Source organism: Varanus komodoensis, unplaced genomic scaffold (assembly GCF_004798865.1).
Source record: "Varanus komodoensis strain SLA01 unplaced genomic scaffold, ASM479886v1 scaffold3, whole genome shotgun sequence".
Classification (NCBI taxonomy): domain Eukaryota; kingdom Metazoa; phylum Chordata; class Lepidosauria; order Squamata; family Varanidae; genus Varanus; species Varanus komodoensis.
Genome location: NW_025335761.1, coordinates 34,433,591 through 34,453,145, shown reverse-complemented (window position 1 = coordinate 34,453,145; position 19,555 = coordinate 34,433,591). Strand labels below are relative to the sequence as shown.

At 39.0% G+C, this 19,555-nt stretch overlaps 1 protein-coding gene across 4 annotated transcripts in view; it reads right to left on the bottom strand.

The window, feature by feature from the left end:
* The window catches only part of LIN52 (lin-52 DREAM MuvB core complex component), a 75,731-nt gene that overhangs the window by 44,438 nt on the left and 11,738 nt on the right, over positions 1-19,555 (bottom strand). For 2 of the 4 annotated variants that reach the window (XR_006415307.1, XR_006415308.1), the window contains exons 5-6: positions 18,743-18,826; positions 3,316-3,470 (exon numbers count right to left, since the gene is read on the bottom strand). Coding sequence is in view for 2 of the 4 variants with exons in the window: in XM_044436161.1 (XP_044292096.1) it covers positions 18,743-18,826 (84 nt within the window). In the remaining 2 variants the exon portion in view is untranslated. The remainder of the gene's footprint in view (positions 1-3,315; positions 3,471-18,742; positions 18,827-19,555) is intronic. The other 2 variants (XM_044436161.1, XM_044436163.1) reach the window with 1 other exon arrangement.

Here is a 19,555-nt window from a genome sequence, read left to right as displayed (position 1 = left end):
AGAAATATTCTGAAGTGCTTTGCCACTGCCTTCTTTTGTGCAATACTAACCACAGTTAGCCTGACTGTCACATTCACAATCTGTGAAACATTCTCTGCCAGTGTTGGCTTCCACTACCACTACTGTCCAGTAGCTACCTTCAGGAGTTTTTCTGCTCCCATCACCATTAGAGATACCAATTCTCTTTTTCTGATGTGACCATTACTTCTGCAGAAGGTGTATGCATGGTGTCCTAGTTTTGACCATTCTGCCCTAAATGACCCCTTGCCAGGAGATCAGCCTAGTGAGAGTCTCACCTCCTAGAAGCATTGTTCTAGGCTTTTCTTTCATCTTCTGTTGACCCCATCAACACACATCACTTTACAGTAGTCTAGCCTAGATGTCACTAGTGCATGGGTAACTAAAACAAAGTCTGTTCTCTCCCAGTTGAGCTGCAGCTGCTGCACCAGCCTAATAAGGTAAAATGCACTTCTGAATACTAGTGCCCTCTAAGCATTTCCTAATACAGAATCTAGCAAGACTTGCAGACTACATGTTAGGTCTTCTGAGGGAAGTGCAACTGCACCTAAGACCAATTGAATGCCTCCATCTGGAGTAGTTGGTTTCCCGGCCCATAACATCTCCATTTTGTCTGGATTAAGCTTCAGCTCATTCACCCTCATCCATCTTAAAATAGCTTTCAGACATTGGTTGAACAGTTTCAACACTTTCCCAAAATGTATTGAAGGTAGGGTTGAGTATCATCTGCATACTGATGACACTACAACCCAAACATCCAGATCACTTATCTCAGTAGTTTTATGTAGATGTTAAATATGACTGGGAACAAGATGGAACCTTGCAGCCCTCCATAGCCCTCTAATGATCATGGAGTGGAGCAAAGGTCCTTCAGCAGCCCCTTCAGAGACCACTCCTACACTGTGTCTCCTAACTCACCCCAGACAAATAATCCAGAAGGGACACCATGATCATACAAAAGCTACTGAGAGGTCCAGAAGAACCAATGGGGTTGTACTCCCCTTATCCATTCCATGGGTTATCAACTAGGTTGACCAAGGCAGTTTCTACCCAATAGTCAGGTCTGAAAACTGTTTGCAACAGATTTAAATAAATCAGTATCATCTAACACTGCTTGGAATTGTGAGGATACCAATCACTCCAGCAGCTTACTCAAGAATGGCATATCAGACATAAAGTAGCAGTTACCAAAGCCACGGGATACAAACTTTTTCAAAAATTTTCAAAGCTATAGGAACCTTGCCGTCACTTGCCAGCACTGACCATCTTGAAGCTACTTAGGTCAGTTCTGGTAGCTCTCACAAGTTGGAGTATCTAGAAACTAAAAAGTTAGTAGTAGGTCTCAGTTTTCCAAACAGTTTGCCTATCCCTTCAGGCTTCAGAAGCTGAACATCATTCATCATATCACTAGATGCTGCAGTAGCTCCATCCATCTCAGATTCCATCAGAACTATGGCATCCATGACATGACTATGGGTGCCTGCCTGCAAAATGTCTAGCAGGTTATTCACTGCAGGTCTTTATTAAAATATAAAAAGTATAAAAAGTGCCCAGTAACAGATTTTTCAGGAATGCAGATGTTTGGGAATGGTACATAATGAGAGTCTTTGTATCTCTGGAGAGCCAGTATAACAGTTAGTTCATTAGCTGAACTGTTAATTTGAGTTACCTTATTAATTGCTTAGCAATTCATATGTGTCTTGTCAACTTCCCCTTAACTTTATAAAAACACAGTAATGTGTTGTTGTTTTTCCTGGTCACCATAATTCATAGTGTTCCTTTAACACCCAAATAGCCAAATCTTTTGGTCAGTTAACTTTTAAATCAACAAAATGCAATAAGATAAAATGATATATTTCTATAATCTTGCTTTACATTTCACTGCATTTTACCACAGAATATGATGAGAAGCAAAGAAGATTATGGAAGCCAAGCATTTACAAAGGATATTATACCATATTTCACCATCTCATGATTCCATAGCTTACTACATTTGTAAAAAAAAAAAAGTCTGCCAATTCTGAACCAGAAAGTTAACATGAAAAGTGATTAGACTTTGTAATAGAACCTAACCACCACTTTGGGACCAATCCATGGAAACTAGTATTTTCCAAATACAATCTGACGTGGATGAAACACTTTCTTTTTAATATTCAGGTTTAAATAGTCCACTCCCTATTCTAAAATGTCTATGACAATGAACAAACATGGGCTTTCTTCTCCCACTAGAGATCAAACGGATTTTGTAGGCACATACTCTCAGGCAGTAGAAGACAAAATATGTAGCAAGGGTGCAAGGATATCAGAGTATTATAGTCCTTTCAGGGCAAGCTCCAAGTATAGTCAAGATAGTATGGAGAAAAATCCACTAAACCACCACAGGCACACTTATATATATCCATACATCCATGTGGGGAATATATTGGAAGTATAGTTATACAAGTAGAGCAATTAAAAATCACTCTGAGCCATTTATAGGCTTGAACCAGCCACAAGTGTCTGATACCATCAAGCATGGTGTGAGTCCCCAGAGAGCCATCATACTTCAATTACTATCACTAACATTAGTCATTACTGAGGCTGGCAAGAGTCCCCAGGGAAGGCAGCCTGTGATGACAATACCCAGTTTCTCCCTGTAAAGAAATTCATTAGGCAAAGCAGAACAGCTGGGACAGGCACGTGCAGGTTTGAAGAGGGCCCAACCCACTGGGACCACTGGCTCAAGATTCTCCTGTTGGTAAGGGAGGGAATCCTCCCCAAACCCCATGACAGCTGTAGTACTCTCAGGGGACCCTCTACATTTAATCACTGCTCCTTAAGCTCAAGGAAGGCATTTGATTGAGAATTTAAACTAATGGCACTCCAGCTTGCAGCAGTTTATATCAGACATCTGATAGCAGCTTGATGACATTTTTTATCTTGTTCTAGCATACAGGAATTAATGAGGCACTTAGATTCTGTCAAAGAGCTCTGGACCAGCTATATTACATTCTCTATACAGGCCCTTTAAGGCTATGCTGACTGGGAATGCCAAAAAGGAAGCCATAAACGATCTTTGCAAGGCCTCATATCCAGATGATGTGGAATGGCTTGGTAAACTAAAAAATAGCAACAGGTTTTGTTCTAGCAAACCAAAGAAATCATGGCTTATGGAGATCTTTATTTGATAACAACAGAAAATGATAGTATAAGGTGAGCATGCTACTAGATCTCAAAGTAAACCCCTAGCTCAGATGCTAAGCCTGTAGCCCTGCATATACATACACAGGAATAAACACAGTAAACATGGTAACCTACCTCATATAACATGTCACCTCACCAGGGGTTAATTTATCTGCAGGGGACATTCTATTGCGCTGGATGTTTGCAGGCACCATTTTTGCACTGTGCTTGTGTGCATTCAGATTGCCCTTGCTTTTTGTGAAGGTTGTCTAATACACAGATGGGGTCACCTGAGGGATAGACAACATTTATGAAATCCAAAGACAGATCCTTTGAGTGTTATATAAGCCCTCCAGCAATCCCTGTTACCTGGGTTCACAAACCATGGTAAGCTGGGTAGCTGTGGGAATCATGCAAAAATGATGCCTACAGGTATTCAGCACATCTTAATGTATCTGTCCAGGTTGTTAAGCCACAGTGGGCTGCCATGCTGTGCAAACCAGGCTAGTGGGACTTCTTGGTAGTAAATCTATGTAGGATTGTGCTGAATTACAGTTATTTGTTTAGTCTTGTACTTCTGATCTATACGCCACTTGGGGAGCAAAGAGGAATTAAGCATGTTCACATATCCACAAAGCTTACTCTGCTGGACAGAGCTGCAACAAATACGATTTCTAACCATTTTCCCCAGAAAAACGGGGAAGGGAAACACATTAAAACAGAGCTACATCAATGCTTACAGAACCAGCATTTATTTATTTATTAGATTTATTTGAAAGTTGTCTGTTATCATCATGCTCTCTGGGCAGACATTACAATAAAATATTTACCAATAAATGTATTAAATATTTTATCAATAAAATTGATAAAATGCAATTAAAATATCATAATAAATAAACAGGATAAAAGCACAATAAACATAATAAAAATAAGACAATTAATGTGATGAAAACCAGTGCCCTCAATAGAAATAGTCTAGATGGTGCCATAGGTGCACCGGAAGAGATGTTCTTGCCAGGCGCCTGAAACTCAGCAAGGTAGACACCTGGCAAATCTCCAGGGGTGCCACCACAGAAAAGACCCTTCTCCATGCAGCCTCCCACTCAACCTCCTTGACAAAAGGAACTTGTAGAAGGGCCCCATTTGAACATCTTAGATAATAAGCAGGAATATATGGAATAAGACATTCCGTAAAATAATGTAGTTGCAAACTATTTAGAGCTTTGTATGTCATAGTCAAAATCTTGAATTCAGCCTGGATAGGAAGAGGCAACCTGTGAGATCAGCTGAGGACAGGTATAAGTTATATGTTCATGACAACTGGTCCTCATGAGCTCATAAGAACTGGTCTTCATGAACAACTGTGCTGCCTTGTTCTGGATCATTTGAGAGTCCAGACCATCTTCAAGGGAAGCCTTGAAGTATAGTTCATTACAATACTCCAGTCTGGAGGTTACCAGTGCATGAAAGACCATGGCAAGATTACCCTAATCCAAGTAGAAGTGTAGTTAGTAAATCAGCCAGAGCTGATGGAAAGTACCCCTGACAACCAAGCCCACCTGGGCAACCAGGAAAAGTTTGGGGTCCAGGAGCATTACCAAACTACAAAACTTGCCCTTTAGGGGGAGTGCAACCCCATCCAAAACAGGTTTAACAATCTCCCAATTGAAATGGGGTTTCCTCACCAGCAATACTTCCATCTTATCAGGACTGGGCTTATTGGTCCTCATCCAACCAATTACCAAATCCCGATACTGATTGAGAGTAGAGACCACCACACCTGGGTCTGATGAAAATAAGAGGCAGAGCTGCATATCATGGGGATATTGATGATATTTCAGCCCAAACCTCCTGATGACCTCTTCCAGCAGTATCATGCAGATGTTAAAAAGCTTAGGGGATAAAACTGAACCTTGTGGAACTTTATGAAGTGCAACCCAGCATCAGTACACAGTAAGTTCTGTGTTTTGGATACCTTCAAACTAGCTTGATCTCTTGTACCAAAATTAATATATTGCTACAGAATTTTGGGTTGCCATGTCTAGTTACACTGCTAGGACAGGGCTCTAAAACACAAATCCAGGTCTCTGAAGCTTCATCACAAAACAATCAACAGATGATGGACTGATAGTAACAGCATCAACATGGGGCTGCATACCTGGGCATATAGATATCTATTACCATGCAACATCTCACACCACCGTCTTTGACATCAAGTTGGGCACTTTACATAGAAAAGTTCCTACTACCAAAGATCAAACTATACTCACCATCTTCAGTTCTTTTCAGAGTTTCCACAAAGGGCCCAAAGATATTTGGAGAACTAAAGATAATTGAAACCTTAACAGCAGATAATTAACTACTCCATATGTGTACTGTATGTCTATTGTCACTATTCTGTATGTCTATGTTAAGTGAAATGTTAAAAAAGAAAAAACTAACTATTTCCCACCTGGTAAGCTGGGAGGAAGAGAAGAAGTGGGAGTAACCAGGATAATGGGAAAGGACTGTAGAACATTTGGAGAGAAGGTAGGATGGCAGCAATAGAGCAGAGTGCAAAGGGCAGAGAAGACCCTGCTCAAGGTCCCTTCCAACCTCTCAGAGACACTGGCAGCTTGAACTACTAGACTTAATTCACATGTGATGAAAAGTCATGGTTTAATTAACTGTTATTGCTATTTATTGACTACACTATTGAAAATACTGTCCACTCAACAATGAAATGATTTTTTAAACTTCATCCCAGTCTCACAAAATCTTCCTAGAGCAAACAAACAACTGACTTTTCAATATGCTTACAGTGGTCTTTGTCATATAATCACTGATTATAGTAAAGATGTAAAATTTCCAGAATTTTGCAAGTCATAGAAGAGAAAAAAAGCAGACATTTGGGGAAAATAAAAAATACACCTTTACAGACTTAAAATAACTTTGGCAGCTTTCCCCAACATATTATCCTCCAGATATTTTGGACTACAGCTTCTAGAAGTCTCAAACAGCAAGGTCATTGGTCAAGAAAAGCAGGTATTGTTGTCCAGAACATATGGAAGTCACCTGGCTGAGGAGAGCTGCTTTAGGAAGATAAAGAAGACTTATGATGCTATATTATGCAGAGATGGAAAAATTATTTTAAAAGTTTATAATATTTTGTAGGGTGCCCATAATAGAATCCTCTGTGGGCAAAGCACTGGAGACCCTGGAAGTTACTTCAGTTAACCAGCCCAGAATTTATAGAACAAAAATGCATTTGATCACTAATTTTGGTAAGGAATGGAAGAAATAACTGTGCTGGGAAACTTACAGAGAGAATGTTTTAAAAAGCTCAACATGTTCCCAAATGATTTCATTATTTCTATATATTTTAATTCTCTGTTTTTTCTAGGAAAATGTTCCTACTAGAGTATTCTGAAATCATATTGGGGGAGTAAAGGCTGGATAACTGGATAACTTTATTTATTTATTTATTTATTAAATGTATAGGCCGTCCATCACTGTTGTCTTTGGACGGGTTACAGCATTACTCTAAATCCTAAATAAAATAAATTAGCTATTCCATGCACTGAGCATAAAGCTGACATACTTAAAATAAATTTAAATTAAATACAATTTGATTTAAATACAAATTAAATACAATTAAAATTAGTTAATGTTAAAATATTGATCAACAATATATAAATACCACATGGTAAGCATGTCATGATTGGAGCCAGCTGGAGCTGGGAGTCAGACTAGATGGCCCGGGAGGCCCCTTCTGACTCACTCTGTTTCCATGTCTCAAATTCTAAAATAAATCATTTTATATTCCTGCTCAATTTTTCCATTTTTTTTGGAAAAAAACAAAGTATAGTCCTTGGTGGAAAAGTGTTTTCCTCAAATCCCCTCCTCCGCCAGGCCTTCACATCTTTATAATTTAGCAATTCAGACTTGATGACTCTTCCAGAATGACTATCTTTACCACAGCCTTAGCTTTCATACATATACTTACAAAGCTACCAAGTATTCGCTTCATTTGGAATTTGGAGATTTACACCAAATATTTAAACAACCATTTTTCTTCTGATCATAATGCCTCCAACCCTACCCATAATAAAGTTATACTATAGCTATCAAATAACAAAACATGAAATAGAAATAGAAAAGTATTGCTTGGGATCTACTCACACACCATGTGTCATCAGTGTAGAGACAGTAGGTGATATTTTCCTTTGCTGGCTTTTTCTTGTCTCATAGTTCACTATTCTGGACAACCCTTTATTTAAATAAAAAATTTCAACCTATGACCTTAGGGGTCTTGGGGCAAGGAGCTGAAAAGCCCCAATGCACAATCATGTCCCTAACCATGACACAAACATTGCACAAATATCCCATGAGTTTGTCAAACTGGGCTTGCAAAATCCAAACAGTATTAAATATCCTCTAGTTAAAGTCAAATATATGCATGTATGTATCAGCCTGGTAGCTATTTACATATAGCATGTGGTACTGCACTCACTATCAATTGTGGATTAAGCCCCTGTTACCCAGAGGATGCTATGCAAGTACCAATAATGGGTTTCAAAGTTAGTTACCAAGCATGCATCCACCAACACAAACAAAAAGAAGAGAGCTGTCAAACAGTCCATTATGCCCAAACACAGCCAGATGGGGCTTTATTTAAGTTTTCATTCTCCACACTCTGAATCTGTTTGGCAGGCAAATATATCAGAAGTGCTGGACCCAGCTCACATTCTGGATATTTAACAATTGAATGAGACATTCCACAGTAACATCATGAATAATCTTCTGGTGTCAAAAACCCATTTTGCTACACCTAACACCTAATCGTCTGTATACTAGAAGACAAGTCACAAAGTCTCAGAAATAGCTTGTAACAGTAAATACAGAATACTTAACACTTTTAAGGGAATTTTAGAGGATTCCTGTTCTTTCCACTGATACCTTTTGCAATAAAAACAGCAATAATCATCAATGGTTGGAGATTAAAATGCACTGAGTATTTCACGACAAACAGACTAGAATTCTGGTAAAGCAATTATGGACTGCTTATTATAGTAAATGCAAGCAATTTGTACATATGTACAGCATCAAACTGTTCGTCAACCACAACACATTTTAGCACTGAAGCAGTTTTGCCTGCTTCCCTTTTCTTTCAAGCATATAATGCATAATACAGTCATTCATTCATTAGTTAGGACTAAGAAAAAGAGGCAAGAGTGACCAATATCTATGCTCATTTTCCATCCCAGTCATTACAACCTAATCTCTTGGCAAATTAATGCAAACCAAAGTGTGAACACTACATTGCCACCAGCAGCAAAGTGTGTTCTTCCCCAAGAGAGGCCTGTAAAACAGGACAGTCACTGACAGCAGTACAATTACTGACACAGATACAGACTTTATGGACATGTTTATCTCTGCTGTAAATCCACACTCTCTCTCCACTCCGATTCACAAGTCATAAAGAAATTGCAGATAATGAAAAAGTTGGTGAAATTTACAGCATGTCGGAAACCTCAGACAGCCAGAAGAAATTAAAGAGCTGACTGGGGATAAATCACACAGGTACAATTAAAACTTCCCATACCTCCTTCACTTCTAAAACTGGCATACAATCCAATAGAGATGATAAAAAGTTGAGGTCATGATCTTCAGGCTTCAGATAGTTAAGAACATTACATGCCAAAATTAGCCAATTCAAAGGTACATCCTAATTTCAAGCTGGTATTTGAATGGCTCATTCTTGCAGCAAAAAAACTCACAAAGCAATTCCGCAGAAGCAGCAAAGAGAAAGCTGAATGCTACAGTGAACAGTATCTACCTCCGTAACTAGCATGCACTGAGATGTGAGCTGGAGTGATCAAAAGCAAGGTAAGAAGAACAAAGTATGAAACAAAAGACTGAAAGCAAATCTTATTGAGTGTCACTGCTACTGTGTCAGTAACCACACAATTTTAACTCAAGGGACAGAAACCAACTAGAGGTCTTTTGTCAGTGGTACAAAGAAGGGCCCAATTTTCAGGTATTTCCCACCTTATAGTCCCCTATACCTCTCCAAATCTGCTCCAAGGTGCTGTGAGTATGGCAAGGGGACAAGGAGGAAGAAAAATTCCCCAAAATTACAACCTTCCCTGTTCCACTAATGGAAGCCTTTTGCCAGGAACTGAGACTCGAGCAGTCTCTGAGATTGACTAGCTTCTTAAAGGTCTGTAGTGCTTCCTTGTAGAGACCCCTTCGATCTAGCAAATTGTACTACACAGGAGAAGCTTGTTAACTGTTTTGCTAAATCTGTCATGAATGCTGCAAAGCACCAGAAGTACAAACAACCTTCTATTTGTTAACAAGAGGGCATTTACTGCTAGTGATAATACAAAAAGCAAATAGCATGTTGGATTATAAATGATACCAGTATTTTTAACACTATGTGAGCTCTGGATTCTGCAGCTGGAAGAATAAATACAGTGCATAGAAAACTTAAAAACTGTAGCTAATTTGATTTTAGTCCATTCCTCTTCAAATTAATCAGTGAGGATTTTCACTGTTATTGATATATAAAAGACAAAGCTTCTTATAATACAAGAAGGATAATTAGATGTAAAATGCAGCATGTGACATACTCAGAAGAGGGTCTTGTTGATCATTTTCCAACAGTGGGTTCTAATATTTTCAAGTCACAAACAAATGCCTTTCACATTTGACACGAAATGCATATTTTGCACTAGAAATGTGCATACTGGGAAATGTAAGAATTAGTCCCAAATGGATGATTTTCTACTCAAGACAAGATTGTAATGGTGTCCACCAGCTAAACAAGCAACAACAATTCCTTCATACTCCATGGGTGAAAGTACTGAAGAGTTTCCTTTTAGAGGATTCCAAACATGCATAGAATGTAGCCTGGCCAGAAACTAGACTTATGCTATCAGTTATTTAATCATTACATTCAGATACCAGCCCAGCATAATCTGCATCCACAAGAGTGGGAATGAACAATACATATTGGATTCCTCAAACCAACTTACGTTGTTTTGAGGAAAGTAGGTCAACCAAGCATTCTTCTCAGGCTTTCCTAGGTCAGCCTCAGTTACTTGCTTTTTATGACATAGCATAGACAACGTCCTTAAAGTGGAGTAGAAAATTAATATTTGAAACACTCTATGAAATGCAATACAACAATCTGATTGAAAAAACATACTACCAATTAACAGTACTAAAATTAATTGTATGCAGGTACCTGAAAAGCAGTCTGATTGGTAAGACCTAGTTCTAAAAAAACAAGCAAAGTAAAAGTGTCAGGTGGATCCATCTCACAAACCAGCAAATACTTTCTTGAATAGTGATAAGTCTCTCAAGGCTAAGAGAAAACTGGTCCAACTGAAAACAAGTTTCACAGGTCAGGTGCCACCAGGGAGAAGGCCCCAAACTTAAGTTCATTTGGCATATCTCAGATAACAGTACATCCAACATAGGGGTTCACTGAGTGATCTTAAGGCAAATTCTGGGTATATATGTGAGTTCTATAACATATGACATATGAGTTCTATAACAGTTTCTAAATAGAAGAGGTGAATGAAAACAATATGGCAGCTAGTATTTTGAAAGAAATATATATGTGCATATATTCATAAAATATATAACCATCCAGTTACAGGAAGTTTCTTTTACTGAAATACACTTTAAACATCTGGATATTACAAAGAAGGATAGTTATGTGCCAAAACAGTATATTCTCTTTTTATCTGCTTCAAGCTTTTGACTACCAAGTTATTTTTGCTTCCCACAGCTATAACTCAAGTATGCATAACTTGTATGTCCTTCTAGCATCCCTATGTTTATCTACTTACCCCCAAAACAACCCAATGTGCTGATCTGAAGCATATTTATTTCAAAAATTTCTCTACGATAAGTGAGCCTAATGCTTGAGTTTTAATGTCTCAAAGCCAGTAAAATCTCTGCCTACTTTTTCATATGTTAAACTGTTAAAAGGGAACAATGTCTACACTTATTCAGCCTTTGAAACTGGCACAAGATTTTTGGACTCAGTCATCTGTATCTGGATATCAGGCACAGAACAGGAAGCACTCCTTCCAATCTGAAGAACGGTAATTTCATCCACCTTTAATCCAACATAAAATAGGACCTGAGCACAATACAGGACTGAGTCAAAAAAACAAGTTTCACAAGTTATATAGCATATGAATCCAGATAATCTGCATGGTAGCAGTGGACAATAAGAACTTTTATTTATTTATTTATTAAAACATTTTTATGCCGCCCCATTCGCCGAAGCCTCGGGGCGGCTTACAACAATAAATTAATATAAACATTAAAAATCCAATAAATACAATATAAAATAAGCTGCCCTGGCCAGATAAAATCAGTTAATACTAACAGTTAAAATACCGCTTAAATAAAAAGGTTTTCGCCTGGCGCCGAAAAGCAAATAACGACGGCGCCAGGCGGACCTCTCTGGGGAGCGTGTTCCATAAGTTGGGCGCCACCGCAGAGAAAGCCCTCCTCCGAGTAGCCACCCTCCTAATTTCCTTCCCGGAGGGTTCCCGGAGAAGGGCCTCTCCCGCTGATCTCAAGGGGCGGCTGGGCATATATGGACGTAAGCGCTCCTTCAGGTAACCAGGACCCAAGCCGTTTAGGGCTTTATAGGTCATTACCAACACTTAAAGAACATAAAAGAATTAAAAGAAAAAGTTCACATGAATGCTATCTAATAATTGCTGTAAACCATCTGTTCCTGAAATGTTGCTCTGCTCAACAAAATTGTTATATTACTTAAATTCTAGGTATGGTTGTATTTTATTATGCAAGAAGTAATTGCCATAGAAATAGATTTCTGATCAATACTAAAGTGCATCTACTATGTGCAGTACAATTTTTATTTATTTAATATCAAGCTATTTCATATAATATCACTTTAATTGCTATTACATCTTCAAACTAGCTGAAATAGGTGAAACAAAATCTCAATTTGGTTTGAAAGAACTAGAACTCAACTAATTCAGTCTGATCAGTGAACAAAAAGTAGTACATAGGAAATTAAGTAGAGTGTGAGTAACATTCAAAGGCTGAATGGCCTATACACTACAAGTGGAACTAAATTAAAGCTAGCATTTTTATATTAAAAGTATTTTCCATAGATATCACCAAATTACACGAGGTTAAGGTGATGGTGGTATGGAATCACAACATCCACCTTTAAGATTAATTTCAGGCAGAAAAAGTGAAAGGTGTTTACCCCCAGCTTTCTCTAGTCACTATGAAACTAAAAGTTAAACAATGACCTGATTAGCCCAACATGACAGGCCACCTTAATTTACCTGTTTGCTGGACATCCAGCTTGCTGTGACTTGTTATGTTTATGCAAACCCTGGTAGAAGGGATTGCTTGAGGAGTAGACTAATGCCCATGGTTTCAACTGATTTTATTTTATTTTTGTCTATGTGACTGCCTACTGGGACCAGGTTCCTTTGCTTGCTAGCTCATTTTAGCATTATTTGGGGATTGTCTAACCTTCAACCAACCCATGCATCTGGGTTCACATGACCCAACAAACCACAGCAAACTGTGTACCTGCAGATACCATGCAATAACAGTGCCCATGGGCACCCAGTATGATACATCAGCCCCCACTGATAAATTAAGCTATGATAGGCTGTTACATTGTAGAAATCAGAGAAAGAACAGAAGCACCTGGTTTGGTAGACAATCATTGTTAAAGCCATTAAATCCAATGAAAATTAGTCCAAAGAGAGAAAAAAATCCCAGGCTCTTGACCTGAAAGTTCCACCAGCAATGAAGAACATTGCCATTAGATGGATCATTGTGGCTTGCATCCAGAGATTATGAACACATGGCATTTACATACATGTATATTGCAAATCAATTCATGTCCCTCAAAAGACATCCTGCAACCCCACCCTAGCCCCATTCTTTAGTGTTATGCAAGGAGAGGGAGCTGAAACATCATGACCTGTCTAAACGGAAGTAATTTCCTCTTGTGTAGTGGGATGCTTACTTGTGTAGCCACCATTTATGGTAGACTGAGAGAAGGCCATTCTTGAAATATCTGTCATCACTGTAGAGAGCCATATTCCCATGAGGGTAATCTGCAGAAGACTACTTGGAAGAATAAACAATTAACTACTAAAATACAATGGACTGAGGATTTTACAGAGTATTTGATATATGAAAAGAGGTGACATATAAACACCAACTTCAAATGGGTACCTATTTGAAAATTTGGTTTGCTTTTGTTGAAACCTGTGTATAATTGCTAGAACGTTGTATGCATTTCATGCTAATCCATGTACTTATAAACCATTTTTCAAAAATTAATTAAATAAAAAATGTTCATGTGCCTGTAGGCACCATGTTGCAAACACTTTTGCAAGTGCCACAGGAGCCACATCAGACACTGATGGAAATGATACACAATTTACCATGACAGCCAGTGTGGTGTAATGGTTAAGAGCGTAGGACATGGGCTCAAGCGATCTGGGTTCTAGTATCTGCTCAGCCATAGAGCAAACTGGGTACCTTTGGGCCAGCCACAGACTCTCAGCCCAACCTACCTCACAGAGTTGTTGCTGTGGGGATAAGACTGAGAGCAGGTGGGGAGGAATGCTGTAAGCTGCTTTGAGTTCCTTTAAAAAAGAAAGAAAATGATCTTGGACATGAGAATACCTTAATAAGATATGAACTAAAGTGCTAACAGGTAGAACACTTCAAAGAGAGAGAAGGCAAAGGAACCGAGGTGGAGGAAGGGCTGCCTATAGTCCTGCCAGGCTCACACTGGCAAGTTAGAACAGGGGGTGGGAGGGAACTGGAGGAGAAATGAGTACGTCAGATCCAGGGCTGCCATGCTTCGTTCCCCGTTCCAATAATTGTTACAAAAACAGGACCGATTCTCATCCACTGCATCCACTTTTTGCTGACATCACTATCAGCACATTTCTGGTAGAGGTGCAAGGGCAGTGCTGGAGGGTTGTGTCTGCAAGAAGGACACTTGTGAGGGGAGATCTTCTCTGCAGGCAAAGAGGAAGCTATGTTCCATCCCATGACCCTTGGGATACCTTACAGGTTAAGGCTGCAATCCTATACCCTATACCTAGGAGTAAACCCCACTGAGCTCAGTAAGACCTGCTTTCAAGTAGACACATATAGGACTGGAATGTAAAATTATTTTCTCTGGCTTGCTATTAGCAGTCAGGCATCATGAGCAGGATATTTTAAATGGGCAGTAAAGGAAACAAACTGGCCTGAACTGTACAATTGTCATAGCCCATTGTGACTTATTTTAGCCACAGTGGTTGCAGTGCATGCCAGTAGCCACTGTGAATATTCAACCTGCTATGGGCAGTTGCAATAGCATATTCTGATGTTCAAAGATGTGCAAGGATGAGTTGTTGCTGGGATTAACAAACCAGCCACAAATATAGGCTGTTTTTGTTTGTCTGTGTTTTGTTAAACATAGCAACAACTCAATCTGGCCAGGTTTAGACACCATAGTATGCTGCAGCAACCACCCACCACAGCTTGAATATTCACAACAGCTGTTGGTATGTATTGCAACCAAACCACTACTTATTTAAGCTGTGGTGGGCTACTGTGATAATGAGAACCAGTCCATTGTTACCTCTGTGAAAGGAAGTATTAATAAATGGAAGTTTACATTGATAGGATATATTTCAAGTGAAACTTATAACTACTTGAAGAACTAGCCTTCACCAACACTACAAATCTAATTTCAAGAGAAAACAAAGAATAAGTGCAATAAGTATACTTAAAAACTTCAAACAATGGTTCAAATAATAATTCTTAATAGAGAGTCTATGAAAGAACATATCAAATGTGTGCCACTTTTAGGAAGCACAGACAAAAAATACTGGATCAACTTATCCCAACTTAATTCAGTCTACAAGATGAAGGTAATGTATTTTGTATCATTTCCCACAAAGTCATGTAGCATAAAAACACAGGGAGAACATTGGTAAACCAAAGAACTCCATCCAAATCTAAAGATCTACACATATGTTTTCTAGTAGAGATGCATCAAAACAGGGAGATCCCAGCTCATTTGATCTTAATGGAATTTCTGTCCTTTTTTGATCTGATGGTCAGAAGTGGGTTAAATTGGTTTCTTTTTGTAGACTTCTGGCACTAAAATGGGTCACAATTTGGGCATTAAAATGAAATTCACAAGTGTGTGTAAAAATTGGCCAGTTTGTGCAGATTTGAACTGAAAAAACAGTCTTTGCACTATGTGCAAATGGTGCTTTTCAGGCATCCATTTGTATGAATCAGGTGATTTTAGACACATTTCCCTAGCAATTTGTAAAATACAGAAATCATAGAATACAGGAGTTGGAAGAGGCCAAGAAGGCCATCAGGTGCAGCCCCCTGATCAAAACATGACTGCCTTAGAAATGGAGTTTGGCAAGTTGATTCAATTTGCAGAAGGCAAGTTGGCATCAGCACAGGGTAGCAGACTAGAAGTGATTGAATCATGAAGATCCATAGGATTCCCCCACCCACCCTTGGGTTCCTCACACATCTTTAGCCCAGCCTAGATAGTTCTAAGCAGCCTTCTGCTGCCATCTAGAGGCTACCAGAACTAGATGTTGCTATGTTTCTATCAACTCTTTCTATTTCTTTATTCTGCACAAGTAAGAAAGTCCTCAATCTTGAATAACCCATTTCATTTTCAAATATTAAGCATCCTAAGCTAGTCTTGATCTATATTTCTTTTGGCATGAAGACAGCTTCATTTGCCATTATGACAACCTGTGTGAGGAGACAAGGGAGAGTGACCCTGTATAAGCTATTGGTTTTAACTTACAAGGTCCTAAACAGCTTGCATCCCAATAGCTGATGGAATACCTCTCCCAGTCACAAGCCACCCAGACATTGCAGTCAAGATCTCAGACCTTCCTCTGACTGCCACCTCCAAGGGAGGCTCAGTTGGTGGCAACATGGAGAAGTGGATCTCCCAGGGCCCTAGTCCAACACTATATTCACTACACCAGACTGGCTTTAATAGGGGAGTATATACTGGGAACATTATGTCAGCTGCTTAATAGATCTTGTGATTTCATTTGTGGAAGCTATTCTGGCTTTTAAATTTGGCTTTTAATTTTGTACTGTAACATTGTATTTTATTGTTAACTCTATTTTATATTATATTTTACCAGTGCTTTTTTTGTCATAGAACGCAACAGAACGGCGTTCTGGCACCTTTTTTGACAGATTTTCCAAGTTATAAAAGTAACTTTTGAAAATTTGATGTTTGGTCCATGTGGATTTGAATCGCCCTGTCAAGCGTAGCAGGTTGGCGGCAAAATCATTAAAACGGTGCATGCGGGCTGCTTGTGTGTTGAGTCCGATGCATGCATACTTCATCCGCGCTGGTTGTGATGGCGCTGCTCAGCCTGTGATTGGTCAGGTGGTCGCACGTTGAGTGCTTACTGCAGGTGGTGACTGTTATGTTTCGTTACACAACTGATGTGTGTGAGTGTGTGTACAGTGATTGACTATGTGAGAAAGGTAAATCATTTCATGAGTTCCGGCACCTTTTTTCTTACAAAAAAAAAAGCACTGTAGTTTACTATGTTTTACATGATCTTGTAAACCACCCACAAGTCAGCATCTGAACTGCTCTACAGCTCCATCTGCTTGCCAGAGCTAGAATAGCAGCAGAATTGACTGCAGGACTAGGGCCAGGTTCTGCTGGAGCTCTCAGAAATGAACAAGTACCCGCTGGGAGACCTGAGGGAAGAGCACTACAAAAACAGGCTTTTTCCCTCCAGTCTTTGGCTTGGCAAAAACAGTCTTTCTGGTTGTTACTTGGACTCTTGCTGTCCGAATCCCTGCCCTGCTTGTAGACCTTGCCTCTTGGATCTTCGCCTGTTCCTGCTTTGCCTCACCTTGCTTCCTGACCTTGCCTGCCAGGCCTTGCTACTCCTGGACCCCTCTTTGTTATCTTGCTGTCAGTACCAGTTCCTTGTTGTGCTGTTTTCTTGGCCTCTGCCCTCTTCTATGCTCTTGTCTATTGGATTACACTTTGCTCCACAGTCCACCTCTGCTTTGACGGTGGTCTGCTTGGAATTGCAACTTTGTTACTGGACTAGTGACTGGACTCTAGACTTATAACACCTTGCTTGTGTTGCTTGTATCCCAGTGCCCTGCCAACTATGACCCGGAGCCTGATACCACAGAGCATCTGCTATTGGATGGTATGGAAATAAATTATAAACATTTTCAGTTTCCTTCTGTAATAACACATTAGTGAGTTGCATGCCAGAGGTGAGACATGCATCCTATCGAAATGGATGAGGCACACAACAGTTGTACACAAATATATACTTCTACACAGTTTCTCCACACTGCATTGTTTTAGACTGCAGTCTAAAACAGATTGCCGTACTGTTTAAGAAAGCACAGTGACACAGAATCATATATTTTCTGGGAAAAAATCATAGCTGTATAATTCAGTTATGCCAACAATACAAACTATGGCTATGCACACTTAGTTTATTTTATTTCCAATATGTATTTATTTAGGGTACTAAGTATACTAAAAATATATACAGTATTGCAGTTAGAAATAATGTACTGGCAGACAGTTTTTGTTATAGTATCTTTCTCCACCACAGACATATCCTCAGCACCAGATAAACAGAGTCAGGGGGCTCAAATGGAGACAAATTCCAAGAGAGGGAGAGCCTGGCCCTCTCAAAAACAACAACTTAAAGACCTACAACAGCACTTCCACAAATTACAGAACAAGGAACAACACAGAGATTGAGGGACTGCAACATGTTGTTGCAGGTTCAACTTGAAGAAGCCTTTACCTCAAGAAAGGTTAGAAGAGGACAGCTCTGTAGCTCTGACTTGACAATTCTTGAAGCTGAGCCTTCATGCTGGTTCCCAGTACCTGGAAAGTTCTTCCTGGCTCCACTGTAACTCATGCAAGTACTATTTCCAACAACTGACCCCACACTTGCCTGCATTTCTTGCCTAGTAGCATCCCCTTTCCCTCAATCACATCCCAAAACCAACTGGCCCAGACACGACACTACTCTTTTGTGAACTTTTGCTAGGATGGAGTCCTAAACTAATGCCACTACATAAAAGTTCGCGAAGTACTTTGTAAAATGTGAAATGTTGTTAGGCAGTCTTTTCTAATCATATAGAAATACAATCACTAGTTGTCAATAAACAAAGTTACCTGTCAACCCATTTCTTTACAGTATTTAAGTAGCTTGGCTTTGTGTTTTAATATGTCAGCTATCACTGCATTAAAAAGTTGGTATGTATATTACTCTTACCGAAGTGTTTTGTTTTATTTTACACTGTTTTGTTTTAAGATTAAAATAATTGGGCATAAGACTGATATCCACCAAAACCTATAAATGTCAGTGAGAACCACAGAATTAATTCAATATTGATCATGTAATTAAACATGAAAAGGCTTCATGAAAAGGTCCTATGGTAACATTTAGCAATATTAAAGCTCTTAAACAAAATCTGTTTCAGACTATATAGTACTTACATTCATCCAGTCCCAACTGATATGCAAGATTCTGTAGACCTCTCACCTTTTCCATCAGATTAGCTGTGGTGAGACTGCCCAGTTCTAAAATTAATAGAGTGTAGTTTAAAAATACATGGCTTTAAATATTTATCAGCAATCCTCATCTGCAATACCATCACTTTTCTGCTATGTGGATTGTTACTTCTTGTAATGCATTTAGCACATCATCATCCAAATGTATCTTCTTGGATTAGAGCTCTTTGGTTTATATAAAATAGCTCAGGTCAGGTTAAGTGGGTATGAATTGATGCATACATGCATTTTTAGACTTAGCTTGCATCACTAAGTAATACTAATCACAAATTATATAGACAAAATTTATCTTATATCAATCAATGAAGTGTAATAGTTATTGAGTACAAGCATAGTATAATATGATCTAAAGTAGCAGAGAAGCGTGACAACTTCACTGAAGAAAATGCAAGCATAACATTTAAAATGGTAACACCCAAGAATACCAGTGAAATGTGTACTTCCAACTAGAATCTCACTGCTCTCAAAACGGTTCTTTATGAACAGACATTCAGGAAGTCAATGTTATATACAGAAATCTACTGAGAGTTTACAAGGCTGTGGGATAAATACTCTCATTTTGACACTTTTCAGCTGTCTTTGACCAACAATTTGCATGAAGCACATTCTCTCCCCATCTTCAAGCCTGGCGATTACCCAAAAATGCGAATATAATCTGTACCTTAAAACAAAACAATTATTTAAGAGGAAAATAACTGGAAGGACAAAACAACAAATTACAGCCAGGACCCAAGATGC